Source organism: Mirounga angustirostris, unplaced genomic scaffold, assembly GCF_029215605.1.
Source record: "Mirounga angustirostris isolate CCGP_5_RB_7025 unplaced genomic scaffold, mMirAng1.0.hap1 SCAF_5, whole genome shotgun sequence".
NCBI classification, from domain to species: domain Eukaryota; kingdom Metazoa; phylum Chordata; class Mammalia; order Carnivora; family Phocidae; genus Mirounga; species Mirounga angustirostris.
In genome coordinates, this window is record NW_026991713.1 from 80,883,489 (window position 1) to 80,901,286 (window position 17,798).

A 17,798-nucleotide genomic window follows, 5' to 3' on the forward strand; every position below is an offset into this window, starting at 1 on the left:
AAACTCACCTCCACCTCCTTCTCATTAGCAGACGTGCTGTAGGATAAGACAAAAAAATTTATTCCAACATAATTCAGCAGAAAAGCAAGAACTGTGAGCATGCTATGTGAAGAACTTACCTTTCACTTTGTCTAAAGTTAACGGATTTCACAGTGGTTACAGGACAGGAGGAAAGAGCAGTGTCTATTAAAAGACAATAAAATAGTATTGGGTTACAAAGGTTCCGAACTGAAGGCACATTTGATCAAATGCCCTCTCTCCACTACACAAAGGCACTTCATTGAAGTATGTCTGAAATAATAGCCAGTTAATAATAGCATTTGCTTCGGAGCGCCTGGGTGGCTCAGTCAGTTAAGCGTCTGCCTTCAGCTCTGGTCATGATCCCAGGGTCCTGGGATCGAGCCCCACATAGGGCTCCCTGCTCCGTGGGAAGCCTAATTCTCCCTCTCCCACTCCCCCTGCTTGTGTTCCCTCTCTTGCTGTGTCTATGTCAAATAAATAAATTAAAAAAAAAAAAAGAATTTTACAGTGCAGGGGCACCTGGGTGGCTCAGTCGTTAAGTGTCTGCCTTCGGCTCAGGTCATGATCCCAGGGTCCTGAGATCAAGCCCTGCATCAGGCTCCCTGCCAAGCAGGGAGCCTGCTTCTCCCTCTCCCTCTGCTGCTCCCCCTGCTTGTGCTGTCTCTCTGGCTCTTTCTCAAATAAATAAATAAATCTTAAAAAAATAATAATGCATTTGCTTCAATAGAAGATAATGTTATGCTATGCTATTGGGATCACAGTGACATTAAAATCATTGGCTCACATGTCAGCATGTGAATAGTCTGAAAGCTGAAGAAAACTCAAAGTCCAGGAAGAACCCAATCGCTCTCTTTGCATTTGAATGTTTATTTACCTTGATCCCAGGGCTAAATGCATACCTTCCTCCGTTCCCCTAGTCCTTCTTCAGACCAAGGCTTTAATGGCAGTCCCAGGAGGAGGAGGGGTCATTGCAGTTACAGTAGTAAGAGTAATAGTAATAGTACAGTGTAATAACAGCAACAGTAAACATGGTATCACTCATTTGTCACAAGTTTACTATATGTCAGTCCCCAAACAGGGCTCTTTATACATATCAATGATACTCTTCATGAAAACTTCACAAACAGGACAATATATTAGTTATTAAGAATATTAGAGTTGAAAAAACCTGGTTTAAGTCCTAGCTTTGACCCTTATAGCTTTGTGACCTGGAACAAGTCACAACTTCATCAAACCATCTACAAAATAAGGATGATATTATTTTTCTACGGTAGCTTTTAGAAGCAGTTCTTCTAACTGCTTTATACCTAATTTGTTCAATCCTCAGAGTGAACCTGTGGTAAGTACTGTTATCATCTACAGTCCATGGGTTAGGAAACTGAATTGCAATTTACCTATCATACATAGGTATTTGGGGGAACTGAATGAAACTATACACATAACTTAGTCTAGGGGCACCTGGGTGGCTCAGCGGTTAAGCATCTGCCTTCCGCTCAGGTCATGGTCTCAGGGTCCTGGGATCAAGCCCCTCGTCGGGTTCCCTGCTCAGTGGGGAGCCTGCTTCTCCCTCTACCACTCCCCCTGCTTGTGTTCCTACTCTATGTGTGTCAAATGAATAAAATCTTAAAAAAAAAAAAAAGAACTTAGTCTAGAACTTAGCATATGATATATTATCAATAAAGGTTAATTTTTTTAACTCATTTCCGTTTTGCAGATGAGGAAGTTGACAGGTTAAATAAACTTCTGAAGTCAAAGCTAGTCAGAGAGTCACCCAATATAGTCTGTGTGACTTCCAAGTCTCAACTCTATCCATTAATCCATCTTAGTGGAGGTGAAATGGGGAGGGAAGTATATTAGCACTTATTCTTTAAATACTATCTTATTTACTTTTGGACAGGATAATAAAAAAAAAATCTCAAAGTAGAGCTTGAATTTACTACCAGCGTTGGCATGGTTCTTTGTTCACAATAACGTAGTAGTTATTACAAGTCCTTTGGGGCTTAATAGTTAATGCAACATAAATGTGGTTTTTCAAAAATGATACAAATTGAATCAATAATCAGTTTTATTGGTTGATTTTAGCTAGAGATGCATAATTATAGGTACCATATCTTTACTCAGAAAGATTTCACCCATAAAAATATAAGCAGGAACAAAAGTTCACATGGGAGTTGGAAGAGAACATTCCTTACCTCCTGCAGCACATTCTTTTCTATGCTCACCTATTGTTTCTGGTTCTTCTTTTGCTTCCTAAAATCATAAAGAGATTTTATTGCTGTACATAGAGTGGAAATCCTTCATAACCAGTCATTTCCCAACTTCCTGTCCTCTCCTAACCCTACTCTATCAAAAAACACTGTGGTATTCAAAGAACTGAACTAGAGGTTAAAAAGAAAACAGGATTGGCTCTAAGGGGGTTTCCAATCTAGTTGAGGTACAAAAGACAGAAACATATGAACAGCTATAAATGTGGTACAAGTTACCATAAGGCAAACCAGGATTGATTGCCAAATAAATGAGATGTGAATAAATAAGTGCTCTACAAAGGGAGGGGAGAGACACCATGGCTTGAGAAGCATGGAAAGTCTTTACAGACAAGGAACATGCTGGAGCTTGATGGAGTGGGAGGACTGGATAGATAAAGAGGTAGGGGTGATCTAGGATATCACATGTAGCTTTCTAGATGGGCTCTGGGGGAACTTGTGGCAAAAATTGCAGGTAGGACTATGTTATGTTAGGCTTTTACTCCATATAAATACATTTTAAGGTCACTGACCAACTATCTTACAAATATATCTATACAACAAGAATGACCAATGGTAAGAGGGTTGTACTATACTGCCTGAGAAAAATCTAATGAGAAAGCAATAGGTATAAAATTTTATGGTGATAATTATTCAACATTCTCAGAAATTTTCCCTGAAAAATAAAGTCCAGGACAAATTTCCTAGGTAGAGCCATTGATACCATGTCATGTAATTTTTAGAGAATTGAAGCTAAGATTTTGATAAAATGTAACAAATGCAATAATACAGGTAAAGCACTGGATCATTCTTATCAACATTTAAATATTTTTAAGTTTTCTGAATCCTCCCTCAACCCCATGACCTCTTCTAGATACGGCATCTTCTTCCAATCCTATCCATTATGGTCATGCTTCTTTTGGGGAGAATTGTCCATAATTGCTGTTTCCAGTTTTTCAGCTCTCTTCTGTCTCTGTACCTAATACTCCAAGAAAACCTCCCTCCCCAGTTATCAGTGAACTCTCTATTGCCAAATTCAATGGAAAAATTCCAGTCTTTATCTTATTTGGCTTCACTGTAGCATCTAAAATGATCTATAGTCCTCTCCTCCTTGAAGATTTTTCTTTCTTTGGTTTTCATCTCCTGATGTCCTCCCATTGCTATAGTAGCTCCTTCTGAGTTTCCTCTGCCATTGCCTTCTTTTGTTAGATAATGGAATCAACAAGAGTCCATTATTCTCAGTGCTCTCTTCCTGCCTGCCAGAGTCCTTGGGAAATCTTATTCACATACTTGGTTTTTTGCTAATCGCTCACAAATGTGTGTCTGCTCCTAAGAGTCCTAGGAATTAGTTTATGAATATAGGTATGCAGCTGTGTATATAATCTTTCAGAGTACTGATGTCTCATATCAACCTGAAACTTGACTTAAATTTATCTTATTTTACCCCCAAATTCTTCTTACTTCCTCCCTATTCTCATAATAGTCTATTCATTCGGTAGGATAAGCCATAAGCCTAAGTTTTTACGTTTTCCCATGCATCCCCAACCCCCATCCTGGTTATCAGTCACCATGTACCATAAATTCTGTCCCTTAAATCTCTCCCAAATTACTCTTCTCTTCTCCATCCACACTAAATTCATACTATCTTCATCTCTTGCCTGAATTGTTACAATAGTATCCTAACCAGTACCCCATTCTCCATTACTATGTTTTCTAACCAATTATTTTTAAGTTTGTTTCTATCTTGTTTTGAGATGAGAAAAAATTCTTTTTCTCAGAAGACTACCGTGAAAGATTAGAGGACTCAAATATTCCTCTATTTTTTATAAGGAGCAACCACTTTCAACATGCTTGTTAGCTAACACTGCACTCTCTATATACTTTACACTACAAAGGACGATTCCAAATCACATACCCAATCATTCCACTCCGCTCAGACTAGAATACTATAAAATTTTTGTCTACCCTATTGCCTCAAATATATCTATGCCACAACCATCTCTTAACTTGAGTTAGCTTTCATGAGTCTCTGTTTCTTAAAACCAAATGGGCCTAACTAAAGCAATATTTATATACTGAGGAGAAAACAATACACACATACACATACACACACACACACACTGCTAATAATAATAATAATAATAATAATATTAATCTCTTTTAACAGAGAGGGACTAATATATAAACAAGACCCTTGAAGAAACATGGAATGGGATCCATAGTCTACAAGTTACTCCTCAAGAATTATAAATTCATACCAGTGACAATGAACCTTCTCTTTAGGGAAAGGAACTTAACTTTTTCTATAAACATTTAAATAATGTTTTATAGCAGTGTTCCAGGTGCCTGGATAGCATTTGATACCATTCACAAAGTACCTCCTCCATGACACTTGTCTGGCCTCTTAACCCAAACATTTTTCTTTTATATCCCTAGCCACACTGAGTAATTATATATTACTGAGTAACTGTATGTTTCTTCCCTTAATTAGAACATGTTCTCTTAGTTAGAACATATCTTTAAGGTAAATATTACTGTTTTATTTAACCTTATTTATTAATACATTTGTTTACTTAAAAGTCCTCTATTGATAGATATTGAGCTTGTTTCCAGTAGATCTTTGATGAATATGAATGAATGAATGGACAAAAAAACAATGTGGAGTCAGGAGGTCCTAGCTCTGACTCTATTGTGTGACTTTGAACAAGTCACAAGGACTCTTTGGCACCTACTTCCTCATCTATAAGACACTGGAGTAATTAAATTCTATTAACTTCATAATATTTTGAGAGGATGAGACAGTGCTTTTAAGAGTATTTTGCAAACATGGGCGCCTGGGTGGCTCAGTTGGTTAAGCGACTGCCTTCGGCTCAGGTCATGATCCTGGAGTCCCGAGATCGAGTCCCGCATCGGGCTCCCTGCTTCTCCCTGCTTCTCCCTCTGACCCTCCCCCCTCTTGTGTGCTCTCTGTCTCTCTCATTCTCTCTGTCTCAAATAAATAAATAAATAAAAAATCTTAAAAAAAAAAAAAGTATTTTGCAAACTTAAAGGGACAGTTATACCACTGTAATATATCATTACCTTTACTGTTAACATATGTATATTTCCTTACCAGATTTAACATGGTTTTGTCCTCACTCACAGAGCCTTGGAGTACGATATTCTCAGGAGCTGGACTTCGGCCTATGAGAAAAAGGGAACACACCAAATAGTTGCCTGAGCAGTAACAAGTAAGAGAGGAAGAAATAGTGAGGGTGGCAATATGAGCAGACTAGTAAGTGTCAAAGACCTTAACAAGTGAGTCAAATTATATATCAAAAAACTTTAAATGTGCCCATTGATTAAAAATCAGGACTAGAGCAGGTAAGTCTCCCAAGGAAGCTAGCCATATAAGATTTCTTAATAGAAATGACTATCTGTATAAATGGCCTTCAAGTAATAGTTTTAAAATCTTTATTAAGGCTGCTGCCTTTTTTTTAATCAAACACATTACTACTAAATTTACAGAAACTGGATGAAGGAAGAATGAACAATCAGCTTGACAAACAGGTTTTTTTAAATTAGAGATGTAAGACTGATAACCAAGTTTGATATCCTTTCAAAACATGGTATCTTTCTAAAAAAAAAAGTCATCAAACTAAGAAACAAAAGTACTTTTTTTTTTTTTTAAAGATTTTATTTATTTATTTGACAGAGAGAGACAGCGAGAGAGGGAACACAAGCAGGGGGAGTGGGAGAGGGAGAAGCAGGCTTCCCGCCGAGCAGGGAGCCCGATGCGGGGCGAAACAAAAGTACTTTTAATTTATGCCATTCCTCTTGGTAATTTCCCTTTATTTTTGTGTACTTTATTTGTACCGAAATGTACTTGATAATGATTTTCCTCTTTACATGGTCCATTGTCTTGAATTTAGTTCAGTGCAGGCACAAAGGTCAGCAGCTATAAATAGGTTTTGTTTCTTTTTAAGAAAAAAATAAAGTATGTATTATGTTTTTAAAATGTATATGGAAATAAGAACAAAATGGTAACCACTTTCTTCAGAGATAAAATGTCTTTTCCCAATGAAAATTTTAATTTTTTTGTTAACTTTTAAGACAGATAATAGATTCATATGGTCCATAAATTTTAAAGTGTAAAATATTTTTTGGTAGAAATTTTCCCTCCCATACATGCCTATAAGAAATTTGCTTTTCCTCCCCACAGACGATGTTATTTAATTTTTGTCTAGCCTTTCAGAGATATATTATGCATACATAAAAACTTCTTCCTATCCTTTTTATTCTCCCACAGAGTTTTATATGCAATACATAATGTTTTGTATTTGGGTTTTTTTAAGAGACAATAATGCTTTGATATCCTTCTAAGAAAGTTTCCTTATATACGTTTTATGGATGTATATTAGTATTCCATTACATGGAGATGCCAATATATATTATCTAGGCTTCTTTTGATAATTAACTTGTCTTTAATATTTTGTTATTATAGAAAATACTGTAGTAAAGAAACTTCTACAAGTCATGTGAGTACTTAGATCTATAGGATAAATTCCCAGAAGCTAAATTGTTTTATCACAGGATATGTATATTTAACATTTTGGTGAATATTGGCAAATTCCCCTCCATATTAATTATAATAATTTACATTCCCTACAGAAACGTATGAGATTTCTTTTTTTCTCCTACAAGCTAACCAACAGAGCGTAATCAAAATTTTGCATCTTTGTCTACATGACTGGTGAAAAATGATATCTTGGTGTAGTTCTAATTAAAATTTCTCTTATTCAGACTGAGGTAAAGTATGGAAGATATTCTTCCATTAAAATAAAGAATGGATTCCATTTCTACAATTTTACAACTCCTTTAGTTTAGCATCTATATCTCAACTTAACTGTTCAGTTTAAACAATAGAATGAATTTTCCTTGATTTTTTTTTTTTTTTTTTTTTTGTGGGAACGGGAGCCTATGTGCTTCCCATGAGTGTCAGCTATAGTGATGTCTCACTGGGAATGGTTGAGAATAACTACCTTGTTTTCAGACTCAAGTAGCAAAAAAAAGATGTTAACATATTATCTGTTAATTCTTTTGCCTCCTGAGTGGACCATCACGAATTGGTCCATCCTTTTAACCAAACAGATTCTAATTAGGCTTCTGAGAATTATTTTTTTTAAGAGAAAGCATGCGCATGGGCACAAGCGGAAGGGCAGAAAGGCAGAGGGAGTGGAGGAAAGGAGAGAGAAAATCTTAAGCAGCTCTATGCTTAGGGCGGAACCTGATGCAGGGCTTGATCTCACAACCCTGAGATCATTTCCTGAGACAAAATCAAGAGCCAGACACTTAACCCACTGAGGCACCCAGGCACCCCAAGATTCTGAGAATTTCCTAAGCAGGTGATTCTACATCTATGCCACAGTTGAGACCCACTTGTATCCAGTCAATCTTTGCCATTAGGAAATATTTAAGTCCTATTAAAATATATTGTAATTTTTGTACTTTCTATAGAACTGGGGGAAAAATGGCAACATTATCATATATGAAGGCCATGATTACCTCTTGGACTTCTTTTCCCCAGACTATATCTTCAAGCTTTTTTTAATAAAATAATATTACTGAACTATGAGGATAGTTGCTCCAGTAGCTTACAGGTTTGCTTACTGCTTTGGAATGGAAACTATATTTGAATACTTCAATAGCTTACCTGTGATCTTTATGATAGCAGAAGCTGATCTTGTATCTCCCTCTTTCTCACAGAGTGATTTACAGTCCGGGTCACCAGAAGCCATATTCAAAATTTCTGACCCAGAATCTATCAACAGGAAGAAACTAACAGCATGAACACTATGCAAAAAAAATTATTTGCCTATGTTCTTTTCATTTGCACTCACCTCAGCAGGCCACAGAAACCAAGCTTATAGTTATAACACTAATCCTCTATTTTTATATATTTTCCAAGTTCACTCACCACTTGAAGTTACAGTACTCTCTGTGGACGAAGTGTGTCCAGGAGATGATAGTGTGGAACATTCCCTGTCAAGAGAGTAGAGGAAATATTTTGGAGTATCAGGTCCAAAGAGTTCCTTAAAAATTAACCAAATATACATTCAAATTCATATACACAAACAAACAAACCAACCTGGACTGTGGCAGGCTCTCAGAATACAAGCAGTCAACACCATTCTCCTAAAGAAAAAAAAAAAAGGAAAAACAAGTTCAATGATTTGACATTTTCCATTCCAGAGAGGTTGTTTTAAGCAAACATTTTCATACAATTTTAAATGAACCCATATTTACTTTGCTCTTTTAGAGAGGATATGGGACTGGGATTCTATAGGGCAGACTGACAAACATACTTTCTCCAAGTTGTACTTGCAAAAAAACCCCAATTTTAAATATACTTACAAGTCCAATATTTGAAGAATACCTAATAAATTCTTGGGCAAAACAAATTCTAAACTTAAAGGGCAGATAGAGTTTATTTCATGAACTTAAGTCAAGTTGTCTTTAAACAGAACATTCTATGTGGGCATAACACAACATTTCTATTTATGGAAATATTATTCAACCTAAAACTTTTGACCTGGTGATTTAAAAATGGTTTTCAATTTTCTAGCTAGACAAATAATACCTTTTAAACTTAATCCCATTCTCAAAGATCTGAGGGATTATATCTACGTCAGCACCTATTACTTGGTGCTCAAACAGAGCTTAACAAAACTGTGGTCCCAGCCTGCCAGGGCAAGTGTTTGAAAGTTTTATTTGAACTTCTTAATCTTGATCAGGAGTTCCTGATTTAGGGGGAACTTTAGGACATTAGGGTTGATTAGCTCACTTACTCTCAAATAATACAGCGGGAACATGGGTTACTCTTTAATAATATGTTTTTCTAACACATATATTTTCATTATTATTTGGTTTACGTAGGAATTAAATTTAATATTGAAAATTGAAACCAACTGAACATATCAAAAACCTGCACAAACAATGAAAAGATGAAGACATTTACGTGTTCTATAATCAAGGAGAGAACATATTAACAGCCACGGCCTAACAAAAGGTTTCAATGGAGGGACATTGTAGATCACAAACAGTATTTAGAATCTACCCCAGACAATATTGACTATTGTCACAGAAAGGTATGGGTTTAGTAACAGTTTGCAGAATACATAGTTATGCAATATAATGACAGCACTTAAAATGTACAGAAGCCCTTTTATATATCATCCCATTTAATTCTCCCAACAACCTTAGGAAGTGGGTTTTAACAAGAAAATATTTACTTATTTCAGGTAAAGAAAGCAAAGCCAGTGAATAAACTAATATCCCGGGAGTATTCTGAATAGTGGTGTCAGCCTTCAAACCCAGTTCGAACTAAATACAGTGTCCTCTCCACCATAAACAGAACGGTCTCTGAGATACCCTAACCCAGGCTGGTGGTGAGGCACAGACTTCCCAATTACTGTCTTACACACTGGTAGATTATTTAAACATAAATGTTTCAAATGTTCATCTCAAATGTTTAGAAGAACTCACAGACTTGCAAAGCAAGAATTTACACCTAATCTTCCTACATATCAATGTTAGGCAATCTTCTCTGTTTTGTTTTGTCTCTGCTTTAAATGCCTTTGGGTCAGACCATGTGTGCTTGAAGCCTGTCATGACATCAGCTTGATTTTATTGAACAACTTTCATCAAAGGCCCACTTTGTCCCAGGAGCAGTGACAGAAGCTGAAGACACACAAAACTACAGTCCTTGTCCCGGAGGAGTTTGTAGGCCAGTCAGGAAGACAAATAAAAAAACAAATGAAAAATTATAGGCAGCATTCCACAGAGGAAAGTAATATGCACAAAACAGAGTAGGGTAATATTTGAATTACATTTTGAAGAGAAATTGTAACTTATAACTTACAGGTAAATGATGATAGCCCTATCATTAAAAGATTTAATAGAATGTATTAGTAATTATTATATGTTTATTTAACTATATTCCAATATATATGTAAGAAATGAAGCTATAAAAAAGGAAAATATTAAATATCCTTCAGTTTCATCAAGTATCATACTTCATAAAAGTCAACAAGGATTCATTCCTTAATAATAATTTAAAAATCAGGGCACCTGGGTGGCTCAGTTGGTTAAGCGACTGCCTTCGGCTCAGATCATGATCCTGGAGACCCGGGATCGAGTCCCACGTCAGGCTCCCTGCTGAGCAGGGAGTCTGCTTCTCCCTCTGACCCTCCCCCCTCTCATGTGCTCTCTCTCTCTCATTCTCTCTCTCAAATAAATAAATAAAATCTTTAAAAAAATAATAATAATAATTTAAAAATCAGGCCCACTTAATACCCCATAACATATAAAATTTTGATTATATATGGCTTGAAATGACACTTATTACTGTACTATAATTAATACATATATAATAGTAATATTGCACTAACTAAAGAGCTAATTTTGTCTGAAAAAGACTTTTTTTTTAAAAAGTCTCATTTAAAGTCAAAATAATACAGCAGAAATACAGTTTACCTCCATATTACAAATTAGTCTCATTTGCTGTAATGTTCTGTATAATCCTTTCTGTTCAATACCTTATATATGAAACATTTTAGTGAGAAGCTTTTTGATAAATATAAAATATTTATGGATTAAATAAGTAATAATTCTGTAATTTTGGAGAAATGTCATATATTTAGTAGTCATACATTGCTATATTGTTCTGGAATAGTTGCGAGGTAAGCAATTGGATATTACTTCCAATTCATTAGTCTCTATAAACCCCACTGATCAGAAAACACCCCAATATACAACATATCTCAATCCCAGATTTTCACAAATTTGACCTAACAGCATTTTTCCCTTCTTACAAGTATAGCTAGACAAAAGAAGTTTTCTTTTTTCAAATTTAGAACTATAGTTAATGAAATTGTAAATATAACTCCTCAGGGTGTCTGTGCAGATGGAGTGGGGGTGGGAGATAACTCAGCAAAAATTTTCCACAATTGTGTTCTTTTTTTCCCCAGCATCAAAAGTCCCCACTATTCAAACCAGCATCCTAGACCCATAAGAAAGCCTAACCCCCACACAACAACTATAAAGACCTGGGCAGATCATGAAAAAGATAACCTGCTGGCTATATTTTAAAACCAAGCAAAGTTAAGAAATTGACTAAAAGCAAGAAAAAGAGAGTTCAGATGACAGACTTACTTACATGTAGAAGATTGGCTCAAGTCAATGAGTCTAACACACGTCGAGAGCACAGAGCAGGAAGAGTATTCTTCCTGTCCAAGCCACTCAAATATCAACCTGCATAACATTTACATGAAAATCTGTGGTCCAGCCCATTTGCTTTTGACAGCATCTGCTGTAGGGTGGGGTCGCCAAGGTACTCATGGAACAAAATGAGACATATTCTCGCATGGGCTGGGTCAGCAAACACAGGCCCCACATGCGTGTGTGCATGCACGCACGCACATACACACGTGCACACCAGTATTATTTCAATATTTAGGTAGAAAAAGTTAAAGAATAATAAGATATAGTTTTTAAGATATTAGTAAGGGTAATTATTGGCTTAGATAATTTCCCAGGGTCACGTTATTTTTGCTCTTTTAGATGAAATGCTTCTTCATCTGTAGATTTTATGAGCAGAAACCCTTCCACTATGCTACAATCACGTTACCAATGTAATTTTTGCTAATAGATCTATTGTAGATGATTGGTGCTACTCAAATAAATTAATGGGATTTTCTGAGGAAAAAAAACTGAAAAAAGCCCATATGGTCTTATTTCATTCTAACTTAAAAAAAAAAAAATGCCCTTGACTCAGTGCCGGTTTCCATGTTCTAAAAAGAGAAAGAATGTAAAATTGAATGCCTAAAGATCACAACTATTGTAACCTAAACAAAAGTAAATTTCCTCACAAGTTTTTTTTTTTTTAATTTGTAACTAAAAGGACACCACACCCTCAGATCTACAGGACACACCCACCACTCTGAGGTTCATCTGTAGTGCAGTTATCAGTCAACTTCTACATGTCCCAATTTTGCAACTGGCAATGTTATTTATTCTCCAAGGTTATTAATGCTGCACCACACACAGCCTGAGAGAACAGGACAGACAATGGCCAGAAAATCTTCTGAGATATTTCAAAATTGATTCTGTCCTTTGTCTCATAAACCACTCCTCTTAGTGATAGTGTATCTTAGACAAAAACATGTAATAACATGAAAGACAGCTCAAAGGGATGGCAATACACTTAATTTTTTTTTTCAACAGCCAAAGTAAAAACAGAGAAATTCATTTTCGTATCTTCTGACTGTAACAAGGTATCTTTCTTCTTCTTTTTCTTTTTTTTTTTAAGTAGGCACCATGCCCATGTGGAGCCCAACATGGGGCTTGAACTCACCACCCTGAGATCAAGACCTGAGCTAAGGTCAAGAGTTGGACACCCAACCAACTGAGCCACCAAGGCACCCCCACCCTTTCTTTTTTAATCGATGTGTAGTTGACATGCAATGTTATATTGGTTTCAGGTATAAAAGATAGTGATTTGACAAGTCTACACACTACATAATGCTCATAACAAGGTATCTTCTGAGCTTCACACTGCTGATCATTCTGATTCTGGGGGACAGTCACAGCTGCTATTTTTGGAGTGTTTACTAGGAATCAGGAACTTTGCATACACACTATAAAGTGTCTTGGTGGGGTCCGATCTGAGACTGAAATAGGTAGAGAGAAGAATCAGTTTCATGGACATAGAATTTTCACGAAGCTCCTTAATTCTTGGAGTATTTGGGGACACACCCAGGCACGTAAGCACATGTCCAGTTTGGCACTTGGGCTGCTGTTCAGACTCCATGGTGGGAGCAATGACTAAGGAGAAGAAGACAGATTGTCAGGAGAGACAGCTGGGCCCTGGAGAGAAACTGCCAAGAGTGATGAAGAGTTAAGGAAGTTGGGCTAAACAGACCGCCAGGCCGAGCTCCTGAAGGGAGCCTCAGTAGTGGAGGCAGCGGGAGGCTGCTACTTAGGACTACTGTGCCTCCCAGCCTTCTGGATGATTTATGTGCCTTGAAACTAACTGAGAGGGTAATTTTAACAATCCCATCACAAGCAGTCCACCCAACACCACAGTAGGACCTCACTCTAAAGTCCTGAGACAAGAATGGAGAGTCCTCTCTCTACCAGCCAGGGAGAGAAGATCACTAGGTGATCAGACACAGAGCTCCAAGGAGGTCAGCATGGAGGGCCTGTGGGCAGTAGGGATCATGAACAAAGAGGACTGCAAAGATATGAGTGGTGAAACCAGCTTCTTTTCCCCACAATCTCTGGGGAGGTTAGGTGTCCTTTCCTGGGACCCACTAGTTGGTGGGGCCTGATGGACATTAGGAAATAGCAGTATATGCCCCTAGAGATGCTTGGAAATGTTGAGAAGGGACTGCATGGAGATGAAAGTTCTTCTTATTCAGCAGCAAGTGGTGAAACAGAATTAAGATTTGTCTTTTCTCTAAATATGACCAACTTGGTTTGTTTTCATGGATTGATTAGGCTAGAACTTAGCTATTGCAGATATGCAGATATGTATATGCATACATGTATGTATTGTGTATTTGAAACCTCAAAAGAACCCTGAAAAGTTGTATCTGTTTCAAGGGGGGACACAGGCAAAGTCAGAGAAGTTAGGCTTGTCCAAGTTTACACCGCTAGCAAGTAACAGAGCCAGTCTTAAATCCAGGGCTGCTTGATTCCAAAGTCTATGCTATGTGGCTAAAAATTCTAAGTCATGGGATGCCTGGGTGGCTCAGTCGTTAAGCATCTGCCTTCGGCTCAGGTCATGATCCCAGGGTCCTGGGTTCGAGCCCTGCATCGGGCTCCCTGCTCAGCGGGAAGCCTGCTTCTCCCTCTCCCACTCCCTCTGCTTGTGTTCCCTCTCTCGCTGTGTCTCTCTCTGTCAAATAAATAAATAAAATCTTTAAAAAATAAATAAATAAAAATTCTAAGTCATTACTGGAAAGATTTTTAAATAAATACAAAAGTAACAGAATAGAGTAAGTAACCTTTTGTGTACCCATTCTGCAGATTCAGCTATTACCAACCTGTGGCCAATCTATTCTGTCACCCACTAAAAACACCCCTCCATTGTTTTGATGTAAATCCCAGATATCATAAACATTTCTTCCATAAATATCTCAGTCTGAATCTCTAAAAGACAAGGGTTGGAAATAATTTATATTCTTCTTTTCTCTCTACACTACAATATTCCAAATAAATGAATTTTCCAGGTCAATAAAAGAACTGTTTTCCCCAAGAATGTCCTGAACTGGGCCCCAAATTATTTTATTATGAGATGTTCTTCTTGAGACAATAATCTTATTAGAGTCCTTTGCTCACTCAAAAAGATCCTAAGAATACAGATGTTCACTTTTACCTCACCCTGTGCTTTCTAAAAAAAAATGCTAGAATGCAGCTTCTTCTATGAATATGGGAGATGATTTCTACCTCTAGTCTAGAAGGACAGGAGATGCTTGACTGTAAACATTTCTGGCTACCACAAGAAAGGTTTTATGGAAGAGCTGGTTTTGAAATAGGCCTCAACAAATAGAACTTGAGAAATGGGGAAGTGCATGGTGTTCTGGGCAGAGAGAACAGTATAAGCAGGCTTTGGGGATATATTCCAATGATAAATGCTACTCGGTTTCACTGACATGCAGGGACAACCATACGGCAATGGGAAAGGCTGGAAAAGTAGATTTGTGACCAGATTAGAGAGGGCCTTGAAGACCAAATCAAGTTGCTTGTTATGAAGGCTCTCAAGGATGACAAAAACCCTACAGTTTGAAGCCAAAGACTTAAGAAAACACTATAATTTATGGGTCACTGGGGTAAACACAGATTATGTTTTTTGTAATTTTTATCTCATATTTTATTCCAATTTCCTGCACTTGTTAATGAGAATGCTTAGAAAATGGCTTTCTAAGAAGAATTTTCTTTCCTTTTTTTTTTAAAGATTTTATTTATTTATTTGACAGAGAGAGACAGTGAGAGAGGGAACTCAAGCAGGGGGACTGGGAGAGGGAGAAGCTGGCCTCCCGCTGAGCAGGGAGCCCGATGCAGGGCTTGATCCCAGGACCCTGGGAACATGACCTGAGCCGAAGGCAGACACTTAATGACTGAGCCACCCAGGCGCCCCTAAGGAGAATTTTCTATTTGTTTAGAGATGGGTGTGGGGAGTCTGAGGGGTAGGAAGTGAGGTTCTACTCAAGGAATAGGCATGAGAGAGTGACTCATTCAGTGAACAGGCTGAAGAGATTCTTCAGTGGAGCAGAAACCTGGAAAGGGAATGGTGAGAAGTGGTAATATCAGCCACCGAGTGTAGCCGACAGACTTGTTCCTGGGGACTCTAGAAGAAATGGTGCAGAAGACAGCATGATAACCTTCAGGGAGCGTGTCCCATTTCCCCAGGGATGTTTGATAGGAGTTTCTATTATGGCCTGTTAACTCCTGTTTCTCAATGGTGTCAAGACCATAGACAAAATCTATCACATATCCTAATGATAGTGCATTAGGAGATCCTTTTAGATAGTACATTCTTAGCCAAAAAACTACTTTCAAGGTAATTATGAGTAATTATTATGATTGAAAGGTCTACAATCGGTGTTCTGAGAGGGGCTGTGAGAAAGGCTTATCCTTTGAAGTTAGACAAACCTGAATTTGAATCCCATGTTTGTTAGTTACCAGTTGAGTGATCTTGGATAAGTTATTTAACCTCTCTGAACTTCAGTTGTCTCATCTGCAAGAGCAGACAATACCTACCACTCAAAGTTGTAGAGAAGATTAATAACGTGGTTTGTGGTAATGCTTTCCTACAAAGTACCTGGTACACAACTGATATTTGTTTCTTCCCCCTTGTTGGTGAAATCAGTGTCAGATAAAAGGGAAATTACTAATAACCAAACATCCTGTAAGCTTCCAAGTCCAACTTCCTTTATTGAACTTTACAAGAACTGCTAAGTAATAGCAAAATAGATTCATTTCCTTTTTCTTTCTTTTTCTTAGCTACTCAATAGGATGGGTATTAAGGAACAGAAAAATGTCAGATACACACACTTAAGAGGAATAATAAGAGTAATTCATATAACTCAGTGGTAAAAAGAACCACATTTTTTAAAATGGGTAAAGAGCTGGGTAGATTAAGCTCCAGGGAAGATGTACAAGTGACCAACAAGTACCCAAAAAGATGTTCAACATCATTTGTCATTAGGGAAATACATACCCAAACCATCAAAATTACTTCACACCTGCTAAGATGGCTATAATAATAATAATAATAATAATAATAATAATAATAATAATAAACCCCAGACAAATGTTGACAAGGATGTAGAGAAATTGGAATCCTCATACGTTACTTGTGGGAATGTAAGATGGGGTAATCACTTTGAAAATCTGTTTTGCAGGTCCTCAAAATGTTAGAGTTACCATATGATGTAGCAATTCCATTCCTAGGTGTATACCCCAAAGAATACTATGTGTATACAAAAACTTATACACTAACATTCATAGTAACAACATTCACATAGCCAAAAAATGGAAACAACCCCAGTGCCCAACAACTGATGAGTGGATACACAGAATGTAATATATTCATACACTGGAATACTATTCAGTCATAAAAAGGAATGAAGTATGGGGATAACACGCTACAACATGGGTGAACCATGAAAATACTATACTAAGTGAAAGAAGCCAGTCACAAGAGGTTACATATTGTATTATTCCACTTATATGAGATATCCAGGCTAGGCAAATGTGTAAGAGACAGAAGATTAGTGATTGCCTAGGACTGAGGGTTTGGGGGTGGGGGGAGTAGGGACAGAGTGTTGATGGGCATGAGGTTTCTTTTTAGGATGATCAAAATGTTTTAAAATCAATTTTGGTGATGGTTGTACAATTCTGTGAATTTATTTAAAAGCATTTAATTGAATCAACTGTTTAATATATGAACTATATCTCAATTAAGCAATGAAAGAAAAAGGAAGAATGATGGATTATTATATCCTGAAACAAACTGTCTGCTCTATTTGATTGAGAAAATTATGGAGCTCAGGCTCTGGTTGTAGACTCAGGGAGGCACTTCATACATACTCCATAACCTGGGGAGTTTGTCTAAATGACATGTTATTCAGTGTTACTCTTTTTTTTTTTTTTTTTTTTAGGTAGAGAAGTCTCATTAGCACCTAACTGTAGCAAAGAACACTCTCTGGGCATTGCCCTACTTTGTAACTTCAAAGGTTATCTAGGCTTGGCTTCAATTCTCAGAGAGACAATGAGACCTGAGACTTCTTAGAGTCAATAGTGAAGTTTAAGTCCCAAACCAGTCTGCCTCTTTAACAAAATGTTCATTATACTTCACCAAAATCTCCTTTTGGCTATCTACCCTTGAGCTTATACTACAGAAGGGGTAGAAAGCCCCCAAATGACTGGATTTTAATTTCCTGCCATCAAAGGTTGACATTTCTCACGCATCTGTGTTTTGTGGTGTAA

General features: G+C 37.2%; 1 protein-coding gene across 1 annotated transcript in view; it reads right to left on the reverse strand.

Moving 5' to 3' along the window:
- IRAG2 (inositol 1,4,5-triphosphate receptor associated 2) overlaps nt 1–17,798 on the reverse strand; it is a 118,160-nt gene that overhangs the window by 14,610 nt on the left and 85,752 nt on the right. Inside the window, exons 23-29 of the mRNA XM_045869555.3 lie at nt 8,392–8,438; nt 8,221–8,285; nt 7,957–8,064; nt 5,377–5,447; nt 2,214–2,271; nt 120–183; nt 9–36 (exon numbers count right to left, since the gene is read on the reverse strand). Coding sequence (XP_045725511.1) covers nt 9–36; nt 120–183; nt 2,214–2,271; nt 5,377–5,447; nt 7,957–8,064; nt 8,221–8,285; nt 8,392–8,438 — 441 coding nt within the window. The remainder of the gene's footprint in view (nt 1–8; nt 37–119; nt 184–2,213; nt 2,272–5,376; nt 5,448–7,956; nt 8,065–8,220; nt 8,286–8,391; nt 8,439–17,798) is intronic.